Source organism: Stigmatopora argus, chromosome 16 (genome assembly GCF_051989625.1).
Source record: "Stigmatopora argus isolate UIUO_Sarg chromosome 16, RoL_Sarg_1.0, whole genome shotgun sequence".
Lineage (NCBI taxonomy): Eukaryota > Metazoa > Chordata > Actinopteri > Syngnathiformes > Syngnathidae > Stigmatopora > Stigmatopora argus.
This window is the reverse complement of record NC_135402.1, coordinates 5,732,273-5,757,301: the sequence shown is the minus strand read 5'-3', so window position 1 is coordinate 5,757,301 and position 25,029 is coordinate 5,732,273. Positions and strand designations below refer to the sequence as shown.

Below are 25,029 nucleotides of genomic sequence, written 5' to 3'. Positions count from 1 at the left end.
AAAGACATTTTATTTCAATCCATGTCTCTGTGTGTGCCTGTGTGTGTTTTTGTGTGTGCCCCCAAGCACAATGGCCCTCAGCCTTCATTCCTAACAATTTACCCTGCTTCCCTGAGGGACAATATCTTCACCCTTTTCGAGAGAGTGTTGCCATGGAAAAAAAAAGCTTCCATTCTACTATTTCCAAGGATTTTAACATCCGCTGTGATTTCACATTAGAGTTTCAATAAGGTTAGGGTTAAAACGACAAGACTCAGTCTTGATCTGACATTAAATAATCAAATTCAGGTTTCGACCTTTAAAATATGGACAGTCGCTCTTTAGGTTTTTCTGGGTTACTGTTTGGGTTACTACCCTGCATTTTTTTTTGCTTTAATGGCAGTCTTGCATGCATGCTAGAACTACTTCACCACCGTCATGAGCTGCTGCACATCTAGTCATCTCTTCACAGGAAATGAAAGGTGACATCTCACCATCGTGTGCAGACTGACAATGTGCAAACACATGCGTCTGAGTGTCAATCTATGAACTGTATATGGTCTACTAAACATTTTATTGTTGAAGTTCCTCAAACAAATATAATTTTCAGACACAAAAAACAGCATTTGTATGGTGATTTGGTGACTATTAATGGTCAACCGATACAGCACTAAAATGATAGGGAGAACTAAGAAATAACGTGCCAATGCAGTGCAATGTCTTTTTTGAGATCTAGTTTCAAATCCTTGGTCGCCCTACCCAAGATCAGGAGTCCAAAAATTTGAATCAGTGCATTGAGTTAGTCTTTTTCCAAGCTGCTTATTCTCACAAGGGTTGCGGGGGTGCTGGAACCTATGCAGCCAACAATGGGGATCATATTTTGATGGTTCCATTGCGTCCTATCAAATGGCCCTAACACAATGACATAAGCTCTCATGCGCAGAACCACAAAGTACAAGTTTCCCATAAATAGCTAAATCTAACAAAACACTGGAAACCAGCAAGAATTTAACCCTCAATGTCAGAACTGTGAACCGGTCGTGCAATCCACTCTCATCGTACCGCTCAACAATTATTGAGAAATAAGAACTTTTCGAAGCTAGTTTGCATGTTGTGAAAAAATAATTGCCATTTCATTGGGACTCAAGCTCCAAATGAATATGGTATTTTAGTTGATTAGAAGACTTATCCAATCTCCTGATCGATCAAGTTGTAAAAATTATCTCCGGATAATTGACGTTGACCTTGACGGCATTGACAGCATGACAGCCGCTCCGTGAGGCTCCAGTGCAGGCAGAGCGTAAATTGATCCCGTCCGTGGTGACCTTTCTCCCGACGTGGACGAGTAAACGAGCAGCGGCTTTTTAGCGCTTTCGCTGAGCAACATCGATCTGTTGAAATGGTACGTGGAAGTGAGAGCGACTTGCAGACGTCAAGACTGCTCAGTGCTGACATTTGGAGCAGTAAATAACACCACAAAGTCCTCTCTGCACTTATTGGAGATCTCAGACACGCAGGGGGTGCAAAAGTAGAAAGATATTGCTGTTTCCTGATCGGTATCTCTCAATTATGAGGCCACACAATGCAATTCACTCCAATTACATGTGATATGATACCATGCATGATTTGAGTTTGAGTTTGATTTATGATGCCGTGTGATTTGCTTTCATTTAACTATGCCAATTCCAATGTGAGGTGCTGTTACGATGCATTCCAATTATCACTTGAATTAGGATGCACGCTATATGATTTACTCCAATAACAATGACCAAAAGACTGTAATAGTCCATTATGATTTGCTCTAATTCTGTTAAATTAAAATTGCAATACAATTGGCTTGAGTTCCTAAGAGATAAAATTTAGTCCAAATCAATTAAACACAGTGTCATACAATTCTCTCTGATTACAGTTTAATATTAATTAACTCCAATTTTGATCCAATTCAGTCCAAATCAATCCCATAGTAATCAGATATAATACGATTTTATACGCAATGATTTACTGAAATCAAGTTACATTCACTTTGCTAAAATTTAGTTTCACTCCAGTTTTAATGTAAAGTAAAAAAAAAAAAATTCTTTCTTTTATACTAACCCTTACAGCGACCCCATTTAGGTCATCGGCTGCCATTGATGACGCTAGATGTCCAATCTATTTTGAATATTTAGTCGCCCCTCCTTGTTAAAATGGTTTGGACTGCTTTGCTTTCATAATTCTCACGGTAAAGCTCATATTGTAACCCGGATACAATATGAATTTTTCTGGGAAGGGTGGGAGCGCTTAAGTGTGTTTTTTTTCCGAGGGGAAAAAGTGCACATGCAAGCATTTAACTCCTGCCGCACACTACAGCTCGTTTAATACCATAAGGCTGTAACAATGCGGCGAAATCATCCACCAGAGGCCATTTTCCATCACTGCTTCTTGTGGGTTGCTGCAAGTTCCCTTTGTGTATACATATAGAAGACATTGTCAGTCAATCCAAACACAGCTGGCATAGGCTAAATCCCAGCAGATGTGCCTTTATCCCCCAGCAAACCAGTAAGTCGTTGGGCTGCTTGCCGTATTGACGAGGCGCACTTCATCCAGACTGAGCGCACGAGTGCCGGTGTAGAAAGACAAAGACAGAAAGTTAGAGGAAATCAGTCTTAAAGAGGGCATATTATGAAAATCTGATGACTGTATAATGTTGGCATGGTGAACAAATGCTGCCTTTGCAAGCGATAATGCAACTGAATCTCCAAGGACGCTGGGATGTGATCACATTTCGGTGGGTTGGTGAAGGAATGCCTCTTTCACAAACGATAATGCAATTGAATCTCAGCGGGCACTGGGATAGAGTTACATTTCAGTTGTTTGGCGATGAAATACTGCACTCTCCAGTGATTCTTCAATCTAATCTTTATGGACTGACTAGGTGATGTGGTTGAATTTCCATAGAATGCTGAAGAAATGTGATCAACTCCAGTTTGTCGATATTGAAAAATTAGATTTCTTATTTTGTTTATTGTTTGTGTTATGCTTTTGATAAGTTTTCCAAAATTGTGCAGGTGTGTAGCTTTATGGAATTTTTAGTGCTGATTTGCCCGGTACTTGGAATAGGTTTCATTACAAAGTCACCCTTGAACACAACTGTAGCATGCAAACCCTGATGTGAATGTTTCTGAAGTAAGAGTTTGTTCGTAAACAGTAACAAAGGTTCCCGGTTTGCTACCAAAAAAATAAGACTGAGAAAATGAATGGTTATCAAACAAACTCAACTGAAAAGTTATAGCTCAACACTTACAAGGTTTAAAATCACCTTAATTCTGATTGCCTAGGCATTTTACTCTCGAAACCAAGCTGTTTTTTTTTCCATGCAAAACAGATTTCTCTTACGCACTGCTTCATTTTTGTGTCTGGACAGTTTTTGCAGTTGCGATATTTGCCACAAAGATTAGGGGTGGGCAGGCTGGATGTGAATAGCATCCTCATTAGTAGTCATGTACATTTCCGCTGTCCCTGCATATGCGATAAAAGTATTTCAAAATCCTGCAAAAAAAGCAAAACAACGGAAAGTGCGAGGAAAAATATGCGAAACTATAAAAAATAGGAAAAAAGAAAAACAATAAGGAATTGGGAAGTGAGCAGAAGCATCCACGGCCAATTTGAGTTTTTCAAGGGTTTGAGTGCACCGTAACAGTAAACCCACGAACTGGCTGACTTTCAGATGTTGTTGTTTGACACATTCAAATGGAAAATGCTCATTAAAGAATAAAAAAGTTAGTCGAAGTCTGTCGAGGCGGCGCCAATAAGGAAATGGCTCAGTGCCACTTGAGCAAATTAACTTTTTTTCTGGACACACACAGTCACAAACACTAAACTCACACACACAAGCTGTTTGTAATCGCCACGGTTACATAAAAGAGTGGCGACAAGAACGTCCTAATTGGCTCCGTCGATGCAGACCAAATGTAATTAAAAACAAATACACACAGGGAGGACGCAAACACACACAATTTTCTTTTGTGTAAACAGGAACAGAGTTAATGACACGTAGAGTGGGTAAAAAATGCAAAATGAAAAACTGAACAAAAGATGCCCAAATAAGCAAAAAAACTAAACAATTAAAAGTAGTGCTTCAAGGGATTGAAAAATTGTTAGATTAATTAATTATGATCTGTGAATAATTAATTCAATGAATGTCCTTTTTTATCTCACTTGGAAATTGCTGATAAAAGCCCTCAATTTGAGGTATGGGGTTATGTAGGGGGTTATTGTTTATTTTTATTTAATTTACTATTAACTATCACTTTTTTATTATTCACTTTACTTAACTACTTTATTTAAAAAGTAATTGCATTATTGCAACAGATAAGACTACTATATCACAAAAAAAGTAAGTTTTATATATACTTTAAATAGATTTAAGTCCAAGCAATCTGCTATATATCAGTTTTGACCACAGAGGAATATATAGTTGTTTATTATTTTCATACCAACCCCCAAAATTATTTGTAAATAAAAATAAAATTTCTAGTGAATATAGATGTTAACAAATTTAAATCAGTGGTACAAGTATTACACACAGAAGTTGTTTTTATTTGCCTCAATTAAATAAATAAACAAACAAAGACCCATCCAAGAACCCACTTTCTGTTAATAGATTCAGAGGTTAGAAAATTGGATTTGCAAGTGATTTTTTATTATTAAAAAGAAAAAGAAATATGATTAATTATCATTACAGCATACATTTTTCAATCATCTTTATTCCATTTATCTCAATTTATATCGTTATGAGTCAATTATATTTTTGGAAGAAATACACACTGGTTACAAGCCAAAGTAACAGTCTAAAGTTGTTGTTTTTTTTCTCCCCATTGTACCTAACTCATTACATCCAGTTAATTTTAACCGGTAAACAAACTGTCTGCCATTCCAGGCGTAAAGAATTGCATTTCTTGCGCCGTCAACTGTAGCCCACAAGTTAAATAAATGAACTTTAAGAAATCATATTTTGACGGTTTAATATGTTAAAAAAGAAACAACTTGGATGACTAGATAATTATTTGCTTTCCATAATGTTCAACAAGATATTGCCTTCAATAGAATTTGACAGATGTGCTCGACTCCTGATATTTTGTTTCTCGCTACGCCTTAGTTTTGTTATCTTGTTGACTGTTTGTTATTGGTGCTAGAGACGAAACACAAGTCACCATATGTCGTGCACCGCCTCCGCGCTTCATTAAGAGTGAAGTTTATTGCCTGGTGGAGGTGAAAAGCACTCTCGAGATTAATTTTATAACGAGCCACATGAAGGCCCTAATCATTTATTTATCTTCAAGGGCCCGCGGCTGGGATTATTCATCATTGTTTTGATGTATAGGGCGTTTGAATTTATTTTGAGGCCCGGCCAGACGGTTATGAATATTTAGCAGCGGATTTAGCGCATCTGCGTTGAGGAAACTAGTGGATGTAGTTGTAATCATTGCTTAGTTCATACTAATACTCCATTAAGCTATCTCCACCCTGCTTCCGTATGCCTGGAAAGGCGGCTCGTTATCTATCGGCCATGAATGTGCGCAGCGAATGAACCCGCACTCACCCTTTTTTTTACTGGGGCTTGCAAAATCATCTTGGGTAGGGCGACCACTAGAACTAGATCTCAAAATGTACATCTTACGGTACACGGTCGATTGGTCGCCGGTCTTTTGGCCACCGGTCTTTTGGCCACCGGTCTTTTGGTTGCCCAGAATGTTATTGATAATTACCATTTAAATTGTTGCTCAAAACCCCTAAATACAAACTGCAAATTACTATTTAGTCATACTTAATGCCCTATTAATTATTAGGCTAAAGAAAAGCTCCAAATTTCCCGGACTTTTATTGTTTTTTGTTGAAGAACTTGTTAAGACCCTGACTGACGTAGCTTTCTAAGGGGACAATTCATGTACATACAAACTCTTATACACTCACACGTCGGCTCAGTGAAATTGCTCATGGCCATTGTTGGCTTTTATTGATGCGTAGACACTGTTGTTTTACCTTGTTTTGTCGCCGGTCTTTTGGTCGTCGGTCTTTTGGTCGCCGGTCTTTTGGTCGCCCATTGTCGCGGTCCGGGCGACCAAAAGACCGGCGACCAAAAGACGGCGACCAAAAGAGTGGCGACCAATCGCCCGCACACGCATCTTACGCAGCATCAGTACGTTATTTCAATAAAGTCAGGCGAAAGAACCACTGCACCATTGATGATTTCAATAGGAAAATTTGTTTTAAAGTCATGGCTATCAATTAAAGATTTTGACTTTGACCTTACCTTAGGCTTCAAATTGAAACCTTGAACTGGACTGGGAGACAGCAATACTGAGCAATTCCCTTAACAATGCAGCCTCGACCTTCCCTTACAAAAGTTTGAGCTCTTTTTTTTTTGTAAAAAGTGCCTTCATTCCTAGCGAGTCCTCTAACAAGGAAACCCCCCACTCCCTCGCCATCCGCCCGTCATCCTCCTCCCTCGGGATGGAGTCAGGGACCGGACCTTTTGCCAGTCAGGATAATTGGCCCGGATCAGCGCACCGACACTCATTACTCGCGCTCGCATTGTCTCCTCGCGCACACACGGACACGCAGAGCCCATGAGCTGCAGCCAGTAATAATCGCCGTGTGCTTTTTATAAGGTCCTCCAGGCTGCTCGGGGTCAACGGCGCTATCACGAGGAGCATCGTAAAGGTCCTTGTAAATAAAGCGAGCGCTCCCTCAGCGGTGCACGCACCTTGAAATGGTCCCACTTGCAAACCCGGTTGATGGCGCGCTGCTTTATTCCTGGACTCGTATTTTTTCCAACATCTTTGTGGAATCCTTTAAGCTTCCACATTCTGCTCGGAACACCTTCAGGGATTGGCCAATAGAGACTCTCTCCTATTTGAAATGAGGTCTTCACTGCCTGACCGTCAATGTGGCCCATGCTGAGCATGATAATCATAACTAGGAAATGCCATTTCTGTAGAAATTGCCTGTATGAATGCTGAAAAGCAAGTGTTGAACTGGAATGCTGTGGAAATAAAACATTTAAGATGGAGGAGGAAAAAAATCATGGGAAGGATAAAGGCATTTTTAAGAGAACTTGTCAATTCCATTTTCAAGGTTAGTTTGTTGTTATGTGAAATATGAAATATGGCGAATCTAGAAGCTTCATCACGCATACCTGTCTCCAGTTGCAGGTAAATTAAGTGAAATTTTTAGCATGTAGAGTTCTTAAATTTGCTCGGAATGGTAATTTTAATTAATTTTGTTGCAGTGATATTAATAAAAATCCATAACCATCCCATTTCAATTGTATTGGAGGTCTAGCACTGTAGCGGCCACTGATTCATATGATTTCATAACATAACATAAAATGATATTTAAGATGGTTTTGACTTTGATGGGTTTGTTGGCCTTGCCAACAATGCCCTGCGGCAATTTTGGTAGAGGCGAGGAAAGCGCTTTTCATGCTTCTGCTGTGGATTATCACTAGTACACGTGCAAACCATGTTAAGTGGGAAGGTTGGCAGCACATTAATGAAAATTCTCTGTCAGCCCTCCCACTTTAAATGAATTGGACGTCTAGCACCATCAATGGTGACATCTTGTTTAGTTCAGCCAAGCCATGATAGCCGTTACCTTACATTCAAATGAGCACGTAGAAATGTATGTAGTATTAAAGAACCAAAAAATGTTATCAGTACAAAGCTACTTTTAACTAAACTGTTCAAATCCAGCCATAGTATTTTTGGGGTTAAATTTGAACAGAGACTTTCAGCTTTTTATTGAAACTCTTTCATAAAGTTTACCGCACCTCTTTAATGACAGAGCTGGATGAGGTGGATTTGACTTACGACGTTGAACTTCTCTCCAAGTACCAAAATATGTTTAATAATGTTTTAAGTGTAGTGACCACCATTGCTTTTTGAGTACCGATAAAGGACAGTCTAGCACCGCTTTTTTTCTTTTCTTTCTTTCCTAATGTTAGAATGTAATCGCGGCCCATCAAGGCGGAGAATAATTAAGAAAACTCCATCACCGAGCGACGTAGGAAATTAAAGTCAGCTTGTCGTCCATCTCCAAGCTTGTCTAATTCAGTTTCGCTTTCACTTTTCATTTCCCTCCAAACGGCCACACACTAATACACTCGACTCAGCACATTTTAAATTCAACATGACAAACTATGGTGATGATCGCGGCCACGCGAGCACCGAATGGCCCGTGAAAATGACCTGCGTTAGTTTTCTGTATGCTTGAAAGACGGGGTTAGGGTTTCAAATTTAGGTTAAAAATAAGCATTAAAGTTTTAATGTAAGGATCAAGCCAGTCTCAGGCATCGTTTACCGTTTTTACATCGGGTTATGATTTCAAATTTGTTCTCCGAGGCAGGTTATGGAAGTTTGTACAAGTCCTTTATGAACTCTTTTTACCGAACAGGATAGAGCTGAGTATTCCACAATTAATATCAGGACTTCATGCAGTCTTTATTCTATTTTAATTTCTTTATTTAGTTTTCCTTCTGGATGCTTGTTTTTAGTCCAAAGCAGATTTGCTACATGTTCCAATTGGTAGAACAAAAAAAGGAATATTCACAGGTCTTTGCACTTTTTGTATCGAAAACTATAAGGCACAAATGAGAAATGTATCTTAAGTTTAGGCATAGGCATTTCAAGCTCGGGTTGACTTTAAGGACAGATTTTGATGTTGATTTTTTTTACTTCAGCACTTTGTCTGGCTTGGGGTTGCATTCTGGTTTCTAGGTCAAGGTCAGGGTTTTAAATTGATTTGCAAACCTATGTGAGGATTGAGTTACGCTTCCTCAATTAAGTGTCAGCAAGCATAAACCTTACTTGAAAACTTCATGCTTTCAAATCTGGGTTAAGGTTTCAAAGTGAGCCTTCCCAAAAAAAAAACTCATTTAAATGTCTAATCTAATTCTTCTTTTCCTGCTCATCGCTTTCCCTCCCTTGAGCATTTGTATTCATAGCACGCCATCCCGCGCACCTTAAATGCCGCCGCCCGCCTGTTCAAATGCAAATGACACCCTGACTCATCGCCGTCAAAAAAAAAATCTGCAGGGACTATCGGGGACGACAGGAAGTAAACATGGTCGTGGGCGGGCCGAGGCCGGCCGGGAGTCAACTCGCTGTGAGATTTGCGACATTGTGTCGCTCTGTGCTGGAAGATGATTGAGAAAGATGGATGATAAGGGAGAGACTGGATGAAAAGGTCCACTGATTTACGCGGTGCGCCATCGGGAAAATAGAGTCAAAGACAGGCCGACGTCTTTAAAAAAGGAGCAGACGACAGAAATAGTGTCCCGAGTGTCTGCGTGGAGAGGATTGTTACCCTGACACTTTTCATCTTGTTGCGATGGTGCAGGAACCATTGCAAAAAACCCATTTAGTTATTATTATACAAAATAATGCAGAGATATATTTTAAATAAGATTCTTTATGTAAAACAAAACACTGAAATTCAATAATGGTTTTAACATGCTGTTAGATTTTGATCACTCCGCTAAAATAAAAGACGCCATTCAATTGACCAAGTCCATCTTGGTTTTAAACTGAAAAGTGTAAAAGATTTTAGGCTGTATTTCAGCATCTTGTGCAGGCCATACACAATGATATTTTCATTATTTTGCTGCGGAGTCATAAAAACTGGTTAGCGGGCAATAGTTTGGACACCTGCATGAGTCTGTGGAGTCCCTCCGAAGCTCTTTTAGCAATAGACTGCGGCACCCTCATTGCAGGAAGGAGCGCTTCCGCAGATCCTTCCATCTGCTGTCAGGCTCTTTAACAAAAAAAAATGGCTGAGTGTTAAGACCTACCGTATGCATGCATGTACATCTATGTGCATGTATGTATATATGTGTATGTGTGTATGTATATATATATATATGTGTGTATATGTATATATACTTCAGCAACACGCTTATTTATTTATATATTCATTCATGTATTTATTTATTAACTTACTTATTACTTATCTATTTATGTCTAAAATGCCTTTCCTATTTCTGCATCCTCACGCTCTTGCTACTGTGACAACAAAATTTCCCGAATACGGGATGAATAAAGTTATCCAATCCAATCCAATTGGTTTCAAGCATTAGTTAGATTTTGAAGCCACAATTTTCAAATACTTTTGTGTTATAGTTGTCATCTTTGCGTTGAGATAAATACACAAATATATATCTAAATTCTATCATCTTCGATCGTCTGGCTTCCCCACTAAGTTTTGTCGTTATTTTCCAGCACATCAAATAGCTTTATTTTTCCAAAGCATGATGCTGATGCCTTTTTTTGCTACCCCAACGTTGCCTCCTGAGAGCTATTAGAACAATCTTCCTGATTTGTAGCATAAACGTAGAAAACAAACAATACAAAGTGTTTGTTTTTCTTACTTCCTACTTTTTTTTTCGATGAGTTTCCTAATGATCAAATCTTTGAAGAGCCATCACGGCGGCGCAAACTCTCGGGACGCAAGACTGACAGCATCAGTCTGACTTTCTTTCCGCTCGAGGGGCTCCCGACAAGCCGGGTGTCACCAGATCCCCCCACGGGACGGTTCGCGGACGGCTGGCGATGAGGGAGTCTGGCGACAACTCAGACGGGAGTCAAGTGTTGGTTGAGGATTAAAGCCACATAAGCTGAGATCTCCCCAGAGAGCTCTGACAAGGAGTCAAAATGTTCTTTTCCCTACATCTTTCAAACATCTCCATGTGAGCAAATGGAGAGTCTCTTATGACGCTAAATCTCTTCTACTGTACGAGCTGTACACCTAACTAAACGTTTCTGGGACTCTCCATTCCCTTTTACATTGCCAATCAATCAAAGGACATTTTTTCAGCCTCACTGAATTGAATTCTAACGCTTCCCACGAAGAAAAAAGTGGAAAAGATGAATATAAACCTGTCTGATCTTGGGCTACATTTTGGAATGTTAACCCGTGCTTGAAATTTGAGGCCGGAAATTGATTTAAGGGATTAGAACAAGTTGAATGATGGCTAATCTTTGTCGTAACACTCTGGTTAGACTTCAAAAGATCTGAAATACCATTTTGGGGTTGAGGAAAAAATATTGGAACATACTGAAAATTGAGGAAGCTAAATATGATTTCAAAGTTAGAAGCAATATAGTATGCATGAGGCTTGTGTAGTTTGTTTGTGCTTCAGCTGGAGGGTTGGAGTCTGTGAAATTCATGAGAAAAGTAGTGGAAGAGATTGTGTTTAAAATAAAATGATAAGGACTTCATTTTGAGTTGAATAACTACATCTTTGTTTGTTTTGGTGGTCCTTAGGCGCTGAAATATACTTCATACTTCGCAGTTCAAAACAGGCTTGAGAGGGCAGAAAGTAATGGAGGAGGACTTGGACTTGAAGTTCAACTGAATAAAACGTTATTTTTAGTAGCATTCAACCATTTTTTAGATGTTTGGGGCTATGCTACCTTTAGGTTTAAAGTGGGGGAAAGACTAGAATAAATGGAATAGGATTTCATTATCAGTGGAAATATTGCACTAATTTGGTTTTGGGGTGTTTAATCCAACTCCATCTGTGTGCTTTTCATTGACCTACAATGTGTATTGATAAACCATAACGCCGCTCGTCCCGAAAGACGAAGTAATAAGGACACGTTGCGGTGGCAGGTGTACAAGGTGAGCCCGGCGTCTTCATTTTAAAAACATGAGAGAAAGGTGCCAGATGCGGTGACCCGGCCTCGTATTTATGCGCTCGCTGAGCGCACCGACGCAAAACACGCACTAAGTGAACCCTGACCCAGCCAACGTGGTGAATACCAATCACGACGTCTCGTCTCCTGTTTTTGCCAAAGGAATCAGGGATAGGCGCATATCAGGGATTACTGCTAATCCTGACACACAGCGTGATAGCGCGGACTGGAAATTAGTGGCAAGACAAATAAGTTTGTAATCACTTTGAACGACGGGCGCACGCGTAGGATCAATAGGAGTTAATCGCCGTGATACATAAACATCGCAGAGCCCCTTAATCCCCACATACGCTTTATTAGAATCTATTCAAACACCCTCCACACCCACTTGTGTCATGTGACTGCTATTAGAATATTCTTTCCAAACATCTCTGCACTGTCAACCTCTTTGAGGATTTTGAGTCGCAGAGGATCACTTGAAGTGTTGTCACTTTTCCTGCGGCTCAATTAATCGTGCAAATACTTTACTTATGGAATTATTGGCTTTTTTTGCCAATGACAATAGTATAATTATTCAAGGATTATTAATAAAACTGAATAAAATTGTAAAATCCACATTCTCCTTCAAATGCATTAGAACAGTGAGGCTTTTATTTATTCTGTAAATATTGTGACTCATCCTAAAAAAGATACATTACAAACTTTAGAAGTTCTTTTTCGAAAGGTGCTTTGATATCATCTAGAACAAGTGTTTTACTCCTTGGCTTTTCTGGATGGAACAATTCAACATTGTCCCTGCCCTGGATCTCATTGATAAGACCTGGTAATGAGTAAAATGGAGGACCCGAAACTCTTCGTGGCGATTAGGGATGTTGAAGGGTTCTTAGAGGATGATGACCCGCAAACTTTCGATGATATCCAATACATCTGCGTGTTCGTGGGGCTGTAGGCGGACAATAGGGATGTCAACGAGCTCATTTCAGAACACAGCGGAGCTGAGGAGGCTTTATATGACGCAGCACTCTGAGCTATTCAAACAGTTGAATTGCAAAGAAGATGAAGATCATAAACCAGAGCAGGCACTGACAACGAATGAGATAAAGAATATGTTTATGCATTGTGAAGCGGTAAAACCTTAGTGTTCGGATAACATTGGGGAAAGATGCATGCTGGCCATGTTATAGCTTTGTTCAATGACACCTGCCTCGCATATTTCAAGAAATTGTTCAAGGGGAAGCTAGTGTTGAAGAAAGTAGTTCTGATACTGATAGAAAATTCAAGAAGAAAATATTTAACCTTAAAAATGGTGCCTTGTATTATTATTTAACAGTAACGTTGGGGTTCACGGGAAGTGTTCCACGCTTTAATTGGAATTCAAGTATTTCATATGGACAAAATGCATTTATTATATGAGGAATATAAGCTTAGGAATGGCACAAATTGAGCTTGTATCATGAAAAATCATTGCGTTTTTTTTTAAGTTGAGGAATCAGTCAAATTATTGACAGTGTGGGGAGTGAATGGTAAAGGTAACATTTGTATGTTTGCTTTTATGATATCTTGGTTTATTATCTGAAAAATATATGCATTTTTCAGTAATCCTTTACGATACTTAACCACATCGGCTTTTGGTTTTTCCATCTGTGCACGTCCAGTCAAAACAAGAGTGCTAAAAAGATGAAATAGATATCGTAGGATGCTCACAGCATACCCATTCAGGTTCTTCACCTTCTGAGTGCCATCCATCACGGCACTCCTTCTGGTCCTCTTACTCTGAGGCCTCCTGGTCCCAGGAGGGCATCCAGGCTGAGTTCATATCACGCGAGCAGTCGAGTCAACGGCGGTCCCGTTCGTGGGGGAGTTTAAAAAAAAAAAATGTAATTTCAAGCCGCCCCAGAGGTCAGCGCAGCAGAGCGGCAGCAACCATCCATCAGATAAATCAGCTTTAAGGCCAAAGCAATCCACTTAGTGGCTGCGCCTGCTGACAACCTCATGTGGTCGCGTCCATTGTTCTGCAAACATGGCGGCTAAGAACCAATGCTCTTAACACGCGTGAGATAATTTCCTTAAACACTGGATATTAAGATAAGATTATTCTCGTGGTTCTAAACACGTTGCTATAAACCTCTTTAGTGGGTAAAATACATACTCTATAGGGTTATTCAGGTGGTTTACTACGCCATTGTAAAGCATGAGAGCACAGACATTTGTATGGGTCAAATTTAGTAATTGTTTATCTATACAAAGTGTTTCTATTCTGTATTTGTTTCATCCACCACTAGAACCAAATGTGACGTTCCCACCTAATAGTCGGCAAGAGCCATTTACGTGAAAATGAATAATAATCATGGCCTCATTCATCAGTAAATTGCTATGTGAGACTCATCGAAAATAAATGTTTAAAAGCAGAGACGGACAAATTTTTATATGCATTTTTGCCGAGGCTATCATCATTTCCATTAAAGTTAATCCCCCAGCCTCACTCATCACGTACTGTTCATTCTCAAACACGCCGTGTCCATAATTTGTCTTTTACACGCCACTATCACTGCAATTAGCTTCACCGTGCTTAGGACACCTGAAGCCTCCTATATTAGTTGCATTGGCTCGTCGTACTCTGCTAATGATTTTACATAATCCGCAATCTGGGCCACCGCGTGCCTCGGACTCGCTTCGGGACGCTGAGCCTCGCGCTGAAAAGACCTCGATCCTTGTCTTACGGCTGATTTCTTTTTATTCTTTTTTCTTCGGCGCTTTAAATTATTCATCGGGAATTCTCGGCGCCGCATGCTGAGCCTCTTAATAAGTCATTAAGGGCTATCATGGGAAAAGCTGATTAGCGACGCACAATAACTTGGCTTACCTCGTCGGCGAGCGCCCTCTTGTATCTACGTTACTGAACTAAGATCAGTTTCGACTTATCTTCACCTCCACTGCACTCATCCTTCTGCAAAACTATAGTTATTTTACCTTTTGAGGCACAGATGTGGTCATAGATGGAAATCTCGTTTTTTTCTAAGCCAAAGCGACAGAGAAAATATCTTAGCGTGATCCCTCTCCATTGCAGGTATTCAATGTATTTATATTGAATTTTTGTTCTGCAGTTTGGTCTTTCCTGCATTTTTCAGGTGCCATTAGCCACCTTTTGGGGCACTACTTCACAATCATAAATTTTCTATGTGGAGAAACCCACCGCTGCTCGCCTCCATCTTCTGCGGTGTCTGTCATTAGGAATTCCGTTACTTTTTAATCCGCCCACGCACACTCTTCAAGAATACTTTCACAGGAGGTCCTCGCTTCGGGATTACGACCGCTATCTTTGCCCTCGATCTTTACAGGAAAAACGAGGACGTTCACTCCTACGATGTTTTTTTTAGCTTCATTGTCTACGATTGAGAATACACACGTTCTATTATTGTTTGGTTCAAAATTGCTGCGTCTATTTTGTTTCTTAACCCTGATGAACAGTTTTAGATCTACTCCACATGTCAAGTTCCAGTTCTAATTTCATGATGTGACCTGGGTTCTTTTTTTATCTAATGATAAGTCTGTTGGCTGTGGCTGTGGTGTACAAAAGAAAGTAATTGCTTATTCTTGCTTACTCTTGCTTTTTATCTGGCCTTTGATCCACATGACAAGAAGAGGCGAGGCATAATTGAAGCTTGCGCCGAACGGACTCCATTGGGTTGACAGCTCTCCCTAATGAAAGTCCTGTGCGGCAGGCTCGATAAATAAGTTAAAACAATTGTCACCCTTTGGACATAAATAAAGAGGAAGTATGAATAAATGAAAGAGCAAGACTAGCCTCAAACGTGCAAAAAGCTTTGTCACATTGCAGGTTTTTGTTACTTGCACGCTGGCAGTAGGGAAATGAGATGCATTAAGGAAAGTTAATATCCTGCGAAATGTATTAATGCCATTAATCACCCATACACACATTAGTTTAGCACAGCCCTTTTTCTTCTAAATAATCATTATTCATCGCAGCTCATCACTTTTGTATTGTTGAGCTTGCAACTTCTTGTTTTCTTTGCTTTCGAAGCTGATATACTATGTCATCATGAAAAATACAGAAACGAATGAATAAATAGCACGTTTAATTCACATCTAAAATGTCGTAACGCTTCACCTCACATTTGTTCTCTTCATTTCCTTGTCTTTAATTTTCAAGGAAAATATGGTTCTTAACAGGATGTTTGTATTTGTGAAGTTGATCTATATTAGGAGTGTTTGGCCTTGGCGGGGGTCTTCTCCTGTTTCTTCTAGTTTGACATTTTAGTAGTGAGCATGGATGAATAAGGTGTCATGTTCCATAAGACACAAAAACAAACATATAAAGATCGATGATTTGTCGCACGGATGGGAGACGCTTGTCACGTCGACACTCCGTGGCTGACCCACTTCTGCTCGCGAATCTCGTCGCTTTGATGGCGACGGCGCCGAGGGAAGTGCCGACGCCGTCTGCCACCGGCAAGTTGGCAAGCTGTCACTACTGTGATGAAGACGCGCGGCGCCACCTGGGGGTTTGGAGGCGAGCACACGCGTATTGCTCGTCACCAGCGCTTCTGCTTCACACGTTTTTGTAAGCAAAGAAGATAATTTAGTCTCCTTGCACTTTATGCAGCCACTATCAAAGAGGAGTTGGAGTCAAAGCATCCAGGTGTGCTTGTTTTTGGGATCAAAGATACTTTTGATATTGACAAGATGCATTTTTTTTTAGCCCAAAGGGAGTGTAGTTGGAAATTTAGATCTCTTTTCACATTCAGCAATATTTAGGGTTAGGGTTATTTATATTATTTGTCCCTAACACACACTTTGACCGATCCTTACTGTTCCAACTTCAACAAAGAAATGACCTAAAGATGCCATAAATCAAGGGTGTCAGACTCGGTCGGGTTGGTTCGCGGGCCGCGTTAACGTCAACTCGATTTCATGTGGGCCGGACCATTTTAGATATAATATATAGATTTTTTTTATATAAATGGATTAAAAGAACTGGATTAAAAGCCCTGAATATTCCGTTTTTTATAGATCTAAAACAACATTTATTTTAGCTTTTTCTATATATTTTTAGATTTTACAAAATGATTTTTGAACTAAAAACACTGAAAAAATTGATTAAAAAAATTCAATTATTGATTTAAAAGGGGGAAAATCAGGAAATGTTATATACATCTATACTCTTCATTTTAATTTCATCCTAAAACAGAAAGTTGGCGCTCATGATTTACTTTCCCGGACCACACAAAATGATGCGTCAGGCCAGATTTGGCCCCTGGGCCGCCACTTTGACACATGTGCCCTAAATAAACAACAAATGGTCCATAATGTACCGGAAGTCACCTCAGATTGTCCCAAAATGTACAGGAAGTGACACAAAACTACCTCTTTGCCTATCACTGGCAACAACATGCATCCAATTTACTTAAATTGGGACGACTGGCACTAAATCTTTATCTACCATTAATGGCGCTAGACGTCCAATTCATTTTGACTTGGACTGGAAAATGAACGTTTCCGCCTCCCGGTTAAATGTCAATAGCAGCCACTGAGTTAACAAGGATTTGACCCGAATATGCCCCAAAATTAATTGCAAGTGACTTAAACAAAAATGGAATATTACACAATATAGCATACAAGCCAAATTTGACCAAAGCAGCCTGGAGTAAAATCAGGATATCCACCTACTTTCTTTTTTTTTTTAAGTAATTGTGAAGCAGGATTGATGACCTGTCATGTTGTAAGTGTGCCTGGATGGATGAAAAAAGCCTAAAAAGCTTCCAAGCTTGTGCGAGACAGCAGACGAGAGGTTTGCATCAATATTTGAACAAAGCACTGCGGCATTTTTCTGCTCTTAAGCAGAGGAACAGAAAGGAAGATCATCACCACAGATGTTGGCGTTCCATCTTTAGCGTCCTAAGAAGACGCTGGAATAAAAAGTTTTTCAAAACAATGTCAAGTTCAATCTCGCTTGAATTTTCGCCTTCTGTTCTTAGATAGAAAGTTTGCCCACGTGCACAATGTCACCATTGTATTCGGATTAATTTATGCAAAGAAAGCTGAATTTCTTATTCTTTGAAGGCACTAATTTTGTCAACATCAATTTCAATTGATTTTTTTCTACAAACTTTTTTTTTAAGTCTTGAAATCGTTGAGGACAGTTTGTGGGGAAATGGTAGATTCTATATTTTGTTAACAGAGACAATTAAGTCTTTGTCTTCCAATCCAACATTATTGACGTCCAGAATTGTAGTAATTCCGGTCACAGGATGTGTTGCCTCACTTAGCAAAGAAGACAAGCTCAATAATTTTTTTTCCGTCTTCTGGGCTGTGTGTCATCATTGTAGCAGATGCTCCTTCACCCCAGCCGCCCACCGCGACCATCTGCCCGATATAAAAAGCATTTAATCAATTTTTGTTTGTGTATGTGTTTTTTTTTAAAGAAATGACTTATGCATGCATGTCCATGGTGACAATTAAATACGAAAGCAAGGCTCGTTTATTCATAGATATTGATAGGTATTGCAATTTATATATTTTTGGGGGTATTTATGCATTTATTTTTGTATTCATCTTAATTTTTTCTAGTCGTTTTAATTTTGTATTTATATATATCTCCATCTTCAGTTGTAATTATTTGCTCTTATATCCTTGGAATGGTGAAAGTGGTTAGCAAGTCTGCCTTACAGTTCTGTGATCGAGGGTTCAATCCCTTATGGCTTCCGGCCTTCCTGTTTGGAGTTTGCATGTTCGCTTTGTGCTTGTGTTGGTTTTCTCTGGGTCATCCAGTTTCTTGCATTGTTGATTGATTGGGCACTCCAAGCTGTTCCGCAAGTATAGGTGTGTGGGTACGTGGTTGTCAATCTCCATTTGCCCTGTAATTGGCTGGAAGCCAATTTAGGGTACACCCTGCCTACGGCGACCCTTTTAAGGAAAATTAGCTCGGATAATGAATAAATTAGTCTTATTTCAATTTTCATTATTCAGTGCTACCTCTGTATTGAGTTGGTGAATTGGTTCCAGAAGTTGTTCCGTCAAAATTCAAAGACATTTTGTTGCATTAGTGAAAGTTAAGACTGTGTTTATAAACATCAAAGAGAATCCGATGCCCAACAAAACCTAACAAACTCCATGAAACAGAGACGATTTAAATATGTTTAAAAATGTAATTAAATTGATATGGCAAATGCTTATGAATTAGCTGGTTTCATTATGCTGCACACCTCCTGCAGGCACCCCCTGGGAGTGGGTGGTCTCTTGCTAATGAGAACACATTGAGTGATAATGAGCACGTGTGAGCGTCAGATCCTAAGCAAACATCTGCTTTTCTTCACAACATCTTCATGTTAGAATTGTGAATTCTCCCCAGATTTGTTCAACCTGCTCTTTGATGTTGAAGACATCGCGAACGCGATGGCGTCCAATTCGGCGACCGCTCCCTCCGAGACTAACCTAAATTTACCTCTGCAACTGTGCCATATTGGCACTGGCAAAGCAGGAACTGCCAGGAAATGATTCTTCTGAACAGATATCGCATGTCGGTCGATGTAAAACGTGTGCATAAACTACTTTTGTCATTATGCAAAAAAAAATGTCTTGCTATTGGTACTGAAAAAATATTCAATTTTCAATACTGCATTAATACAAAACCCTAAATGAAATGTTACTCCTTTTAAACTCTGTGTTTCTACATTGGGTTTCATTAATTTCGAAAAACAACTTCCTCTAATTGCCCATAAATAACAAGAAGTTACCTAAAATGCATAGGAACTCGAAGTATCTGTTTTTAAAAGCTCGTACAAGGTCCTAATTGTAGATATTCCTGTGCCTTGTCACCCCGAAGGCTTAAGAATATTTCCTGCTAATCTTGTGACCGCCTCTATCAGCTTCCTGTCTGGCACAACATTCCATGTTGTTTTTATCGAGCCTGTCATTGAACTATCCTATTGATTTTTAATGTCCTAGTGATTTTTTTTCAAGCCAGGTGGCCAAGGTAGCAGAGATCAATGGACAATTTAATGCGTTTCCTGATACCTCACCATCAGTCTTCTTGGAACCCCGGGAATAATTGCGCTGTCACGGCAAGAATCCTATTGATTTTTAAAATAACAGCCCATTCTTAATGTGTTCACTAAAGACTTTTAAGTATTATAATTTAGCTTTCAGTTTCACTAAGTGGCATGAAAGTGAGAGACACGTGACAAAATCATCATATGACGGCCATGGCAATTTTCCAATGTCTTTCAACTGCAAACCTTTAGAGATTTTGTCCAATTGCGACCAAATCTAAGTACAGGCAACTGTAAATTATGAAGGGGCAAAACTAAGGTGTTTGGATATTGGTCATTACTTGGCAGTGAAGTATCAGGACTACACACGCAACGCAAAAATGTCAGGTCCTTTAAGACTCATTTTGACCGAAACGTGTGATCTATATCATGTATGTCCTTATACGGTATTTCATAGAGTCTTAAATATCTTTCTCCCGAAGTTAACTCAGCTGAAATGTTCTCTAAAAAGTTTTAAACATTTAATTCCTAGCACCAGTTGTACGAATCAACATGAAATATTGTGGACATGTCAGAGGAAAAAAGTCAAATGGCCTGTGCAGTAAATTAAACAGGAAGGTGGCTATTTTGAGCTATGTGCAAGCTCATACTTTCAGCATCTCCTGCTTGGAAATCTTATCCACCTTGTACTTTAAATACTAATGCAAACTATAGTGGGAGTGAATCACCAGACTAGGCAGATCGGCAATGCTGGATTTTGAAATGATGCTTAACTTAATGTAAGGCGTGGGGTTAAAGTTTCAATGATCATTTCAAGAATGTCCATGATAAATATAGTGCAGGGCCAGTTGAGACAATTAAAAAGTTACTACCTGGTTACAGGGCATCTGATTTAGGACGATGAGAATTTTCCAGATGGAGATGTTTAACACGTTGACAGCTCGGAGGCAGTGTGACAGCCCAATGTGTCAAAAGTGTTTCAATGGAGCCTGACTATGATTTGATCTGATTTCCGTGCAGGCTCCCGCGGTGAAAGCCAGCAGCATGGTGCGTCCGGCACTTTGCCGCGCTTCGTGGAAGAGCCGGTGGATGCGTATATCATCAAGAGCAACCCCATCAAGCTCCGGTGCCAGGCCAGGCCTGCCCTGCAGATCTTCTTCAAGTGCAACGGAGAGTGGGTCCATCAGAGCCAGCACGCATCTCGCGAGCACACCGACCTGGGAACAGGTAGCCACTAATCTCATGCAAATCCACCCCGGCTGACCAGTTGGTCTTTGCGAAGCGGGCTTCTATCAGTCTAGCCAAAACAAAAACCTCAACTTTTCCATTTATAAAAGGTTTAAGGTTTAAAATCATGGCTGTTAAAATTCAAGTTTGGTCAGTACAATATTACTCATTACAGAAGACTATATGAGACCAACACTGTTCTAACATCTAAAACCGTAATATATATTTCATATGTACTTTTTGTGATCTAGTTTCCAACTGCTGCTTGTCAAAATTTTCTTAATCCCTATTAGACACCCAATCGCTTTGAAGCTGGGCTGTGACAACAAATGTTGTTTCGCTGTAATCCCCCTTATTTCAAACAATTGGAAGTGTAGCGCTTTCACTGGCAGCCAATGAAGTAATAAAATTAAATTAGTTTTTTCTCTAGCCAAGATGCACCCCCCTCCATTTATTTTTTCACTAATGAATGTCCAATCCATTTTGTTTTTATACTTTGGCTGAGGTTGTTATGAGATTGCGACTTATTCGCAGGAGCTCCTTATATAATGTTGAAATATATCATTTGACATCTGTCTGCCACGTTGATGGCAGGAAATAAGTAGTGTATGACCAACTCACAGTATTATTAGATATTTTTATTTCTTCATAAAACATGGAACATCAGAACACTACTGTCGTCATTTGTAGAGCAGCAAATGGAATCCTGACCAATCACGAACAGACCCATCTTTCTCACACAGCCATCAGCAAAAAGCTGTTATTGTACACCAATGCTTGAATTATGTCCAAGATGCTTTAGGGTGTTTTGAACCAAAATTTTCTCCCTGTTTTCTCACCTCTTATCTGAACTCACCCGGATCCTCTCCCTAAACTGGACCGGGTAGCTTTTCCCAAAAGCCTAGAGGTGATCTTTCATCAGAGCGCCTGCTTTGGCCGGATTTCTTCCACTCTCGCTTCATAACGAGGATGTTTTCCTTCTTGTTTTGGTGATGCGCCGGGGCCGCTTTGTTAATTAACGACGTGGGTGAGCTAATTGGAGCTGAAACGATGTGCTTCTACTCTACGTGTTCTGCACCAGAACACAAAAGTGTTGCGAGTCGAAGGCCCCTGCGGCGTCCGTTAAGAAAAGCTGCCTAAGATGCTTCAGCGGAGCGGACGCTAACAAGTTAATGCCAAATTAATGGCATCGATTCTTAAAAGCTCGCATCCAGAACACAAGATTTAATTTGGACTCAATTTACCTGAGATCAATTGTTTGTCTTTGAAGCGTATTGGACGTCCTTTTAAGATGAACGCACTGAGGCGAACCTTTATTTAAAGGATTGTCTTCGTGTCGAATTCTATCGTGTAAGGTTGCTTACATCATGAATAACTAGTGAGAGGAGCTACTGCCATTACTTTATCACTTTTTTTTCAAGGAATCTTTTCCTAGTCCATGTGTCTTTAGGTCGGGTGTAGAAAGCTGGCGAGCGCACAGATTTGCCCGACTGTGCGTGAATCCACAACAAGAGCGCTGCAGGAAACAAACGAGTTGTTCACTGAGATTTTTTTTTTTGGTCTACTGGTGGCAGCATCTGTCAGAATCCGAGTTAGATGATCTCTTTAAACGCGTGTTGACTTTAATATTTCATACGAGAGAGATGAAGAATGGAGTTTCGCAGTGTGCGCGTCGGGGCTTTGATTCCAAGCACCTCTGGGACCACTTAAGAGGGTCTTTCCCTTTATATACTGTACGTGTACCTAATAATTTGGATGCTGAGGATTGTCTGGTGGCCCTTATGTAGAATGGAAAGCTGTTTATAGGGTTGTTGTTGTTTTTAATACATTGTATAGGAATATGAATAAGAGATGAGAAGTGGGGAAACTGCAATGTTTTGGCCAGGGGGGAAGAACACAATTATGTGCCTACCATAGAAATAAAAAACACCAGCCATGCAGTATGTGTGTGTGTGTGTGTTCCAGGAAGACACTTTGATAATAGTTGTTTTCAAATTGTGATGTAAGGATGAGAACGGGATCATCAAAGTGGCGCCCAAGCAGTAAAGAAATCATGGTCTATTGTTGCCAACAGATTTCTCTTAATATCAAATTTCCTCGTTTACTATCTACCACAACTTTGTGACTTAGGCTGACAATGGTTGAGTTAGGCTAATGATAACCTTTAAAAAAGATCTCCGTGGTAGTGACCACTGTCCCTGAAAGGGTTATTGTTTGTTGCTGTAATATCAACAAAAGGTGCACCTAAGGTTGTGAATGTGTTTATTTGTAATGAATGCACAAACATATTTTACATTCACACACATAATTATGTTTTCATTATGAAATGTTTTGCCTTGCATATTAATGTATTCCAAAATAGAATTAAGCTGTCATTTTTTTCACTAACCTACACCAAGATAATGCGAATAATTATCCGTCTATGGTAAAAATGGCCCGTCAACTTTGAGAACATAAGTGCCTCTAAAGCTGAGGAGGTCATCGAAGGACAAAGGAAGGCATTAGAGATACCCTGATGGGATGAGATAAGACCAGGAGGGGGATGGAAATGGATACAAGGGGAAATAGAGGTGCTGAAGTCTTACTTGAAAAGAATTGAATGGAAAACAAAGCTGCATAGCAACTGCTCTAATGCCCCAATTCTCGAGATTTTATAAAATAAACAAGGGCTGGCCATGTTTATTCGCTGCCAACCCTGAATTCAAATGTTCTGGACAGCCAATAAGTTAATTGATTAATGCATAAAAAGCCAAAACTTAAACAAGGAGGAGCAAGCATGTTAGCTCATGAATAAATATTGTAAATGAGGTCATCCTCAGTGAGCATTCAGTGCCTCCTAATTGCCACACGCTCACTTTTTTTTTTTGCACATCAACAAACCAAATAGGCACTCGGGGCATTTTAATGGCGGAATTAGGGTGATTTTCTCGTGTGAGCGTGCCACATGCATTCCTGCAAGCCACACTCACACATGCATAAACAAATCTATTGAAGTTTTCCACTTTCATAAGACAGTGTCAATTAGTATCAACGACCCCTTAAAAATAAATAAATAAATAAATGATGTGCAAGTCAAAGTATGTGCGTATACAGGCTTCGGGCCATGGGAGTCACCTGTTGTGCCTGCAGCGTGAGGCACTACATCATCATCACGTTGTTGTTTATTCATCAGGTTCTCTTGCGTGGCCATCAATAAAGATGAGGCGGTGTGGGCGGGGCTTGCGCTGCCCCTCGGCTTGCTTTGCGCTTTGGGCTCTCGTCGCAAAAGAGTCACGCAGCAAACTGATGCCATTTTTAGTAAGCTTGTATGTCCGTAAGCTAACACCAATTTTAGCCTTGGACAAAAAATTGCTCCTTTTTTTTCATTTTTTACCCTGTGGCTATTTATCATGAAGCGGTTAAATTATTGATATATTTTTTAGGGACAATTGAGCTTCATATTTTGTCATTATTATTTCTCGTTGTTTAAAAATGATGTTGTCAATGTCACGAAGACATTGTGACCTCAACCACGTGTTGATGCGTGTTTATTTGGTTGATAGATATTTTTCATGAAACAAATACTTCTGTGTCACATCTCTCTTTATGTATCTCCCATATAAAACCAACACACCTGCAGTTTATAGCCAGGTGATGCGTATATATGTTCTTTTTCTTAAATTGAGTGACATTTGGGCGGAGCAACTTACAGTCATTTTTGCTTTATAGTCCAGAAATTACAGTATAAAAAATATTGATCGCCCTTAGAGACATTTTCCACAACTATTATGTATACAGGGCATTAAAATGTCAGTTTTCCAAATCATGTCCCTTTTAATAGTCAACAATAAATGCGTATTAATGCATCTTTATTTTTTGTGGTCTTAAGAGAGCAACCAAACGAGAGGAAGGTGACGATTAAAAATGTCCAGAAATGAAATATGAAATCATCACGTCACGCCGCATTCGAATGCGTAATTGTCAGAGGAGCGATGGACATTTAAAAGCCTTCAATTACACCACACAATAGCTGACTAGCTTATTGGACCCACAGGAAATTGCAGCTTCGGGCCGCTCGTGATGATGAGCGTCTGGCTGGTGAATACATTTGCTAGAATAATGGGACCCCTTTGATGCTCTCGTCACAATGACTGAGCCCGCTG

At 39.8% G+C, this 25,029-nt stretch overlaps 1 protein-coding gene across 5 annotated transcripts in view; it reads left to right on the top strand.

The window, feature by feature from the left end:
* The window catches only part of LOC144090517 (netrin receptor UNC5D-like), a 105,009-nt gene that overhangs the window by 60,486 nt on the left and 19,494 nt on the right, over positions 1-25,029 (top strand). For all 5 annotated transcript variants that reach the window (XM_077622048.1, XM_077622051.1, XM_077622050.1 and 2 more), the window contains one exon: positions 20,681-20,887. In XM_077622048.1, coding sequence (XP_077478174.1) covers positions 20,681-20,887 — 207 coding nt within the window. The remainder of the gene's footprint in view (positions 1-20,680; positions 20,888-25,029) is intronic.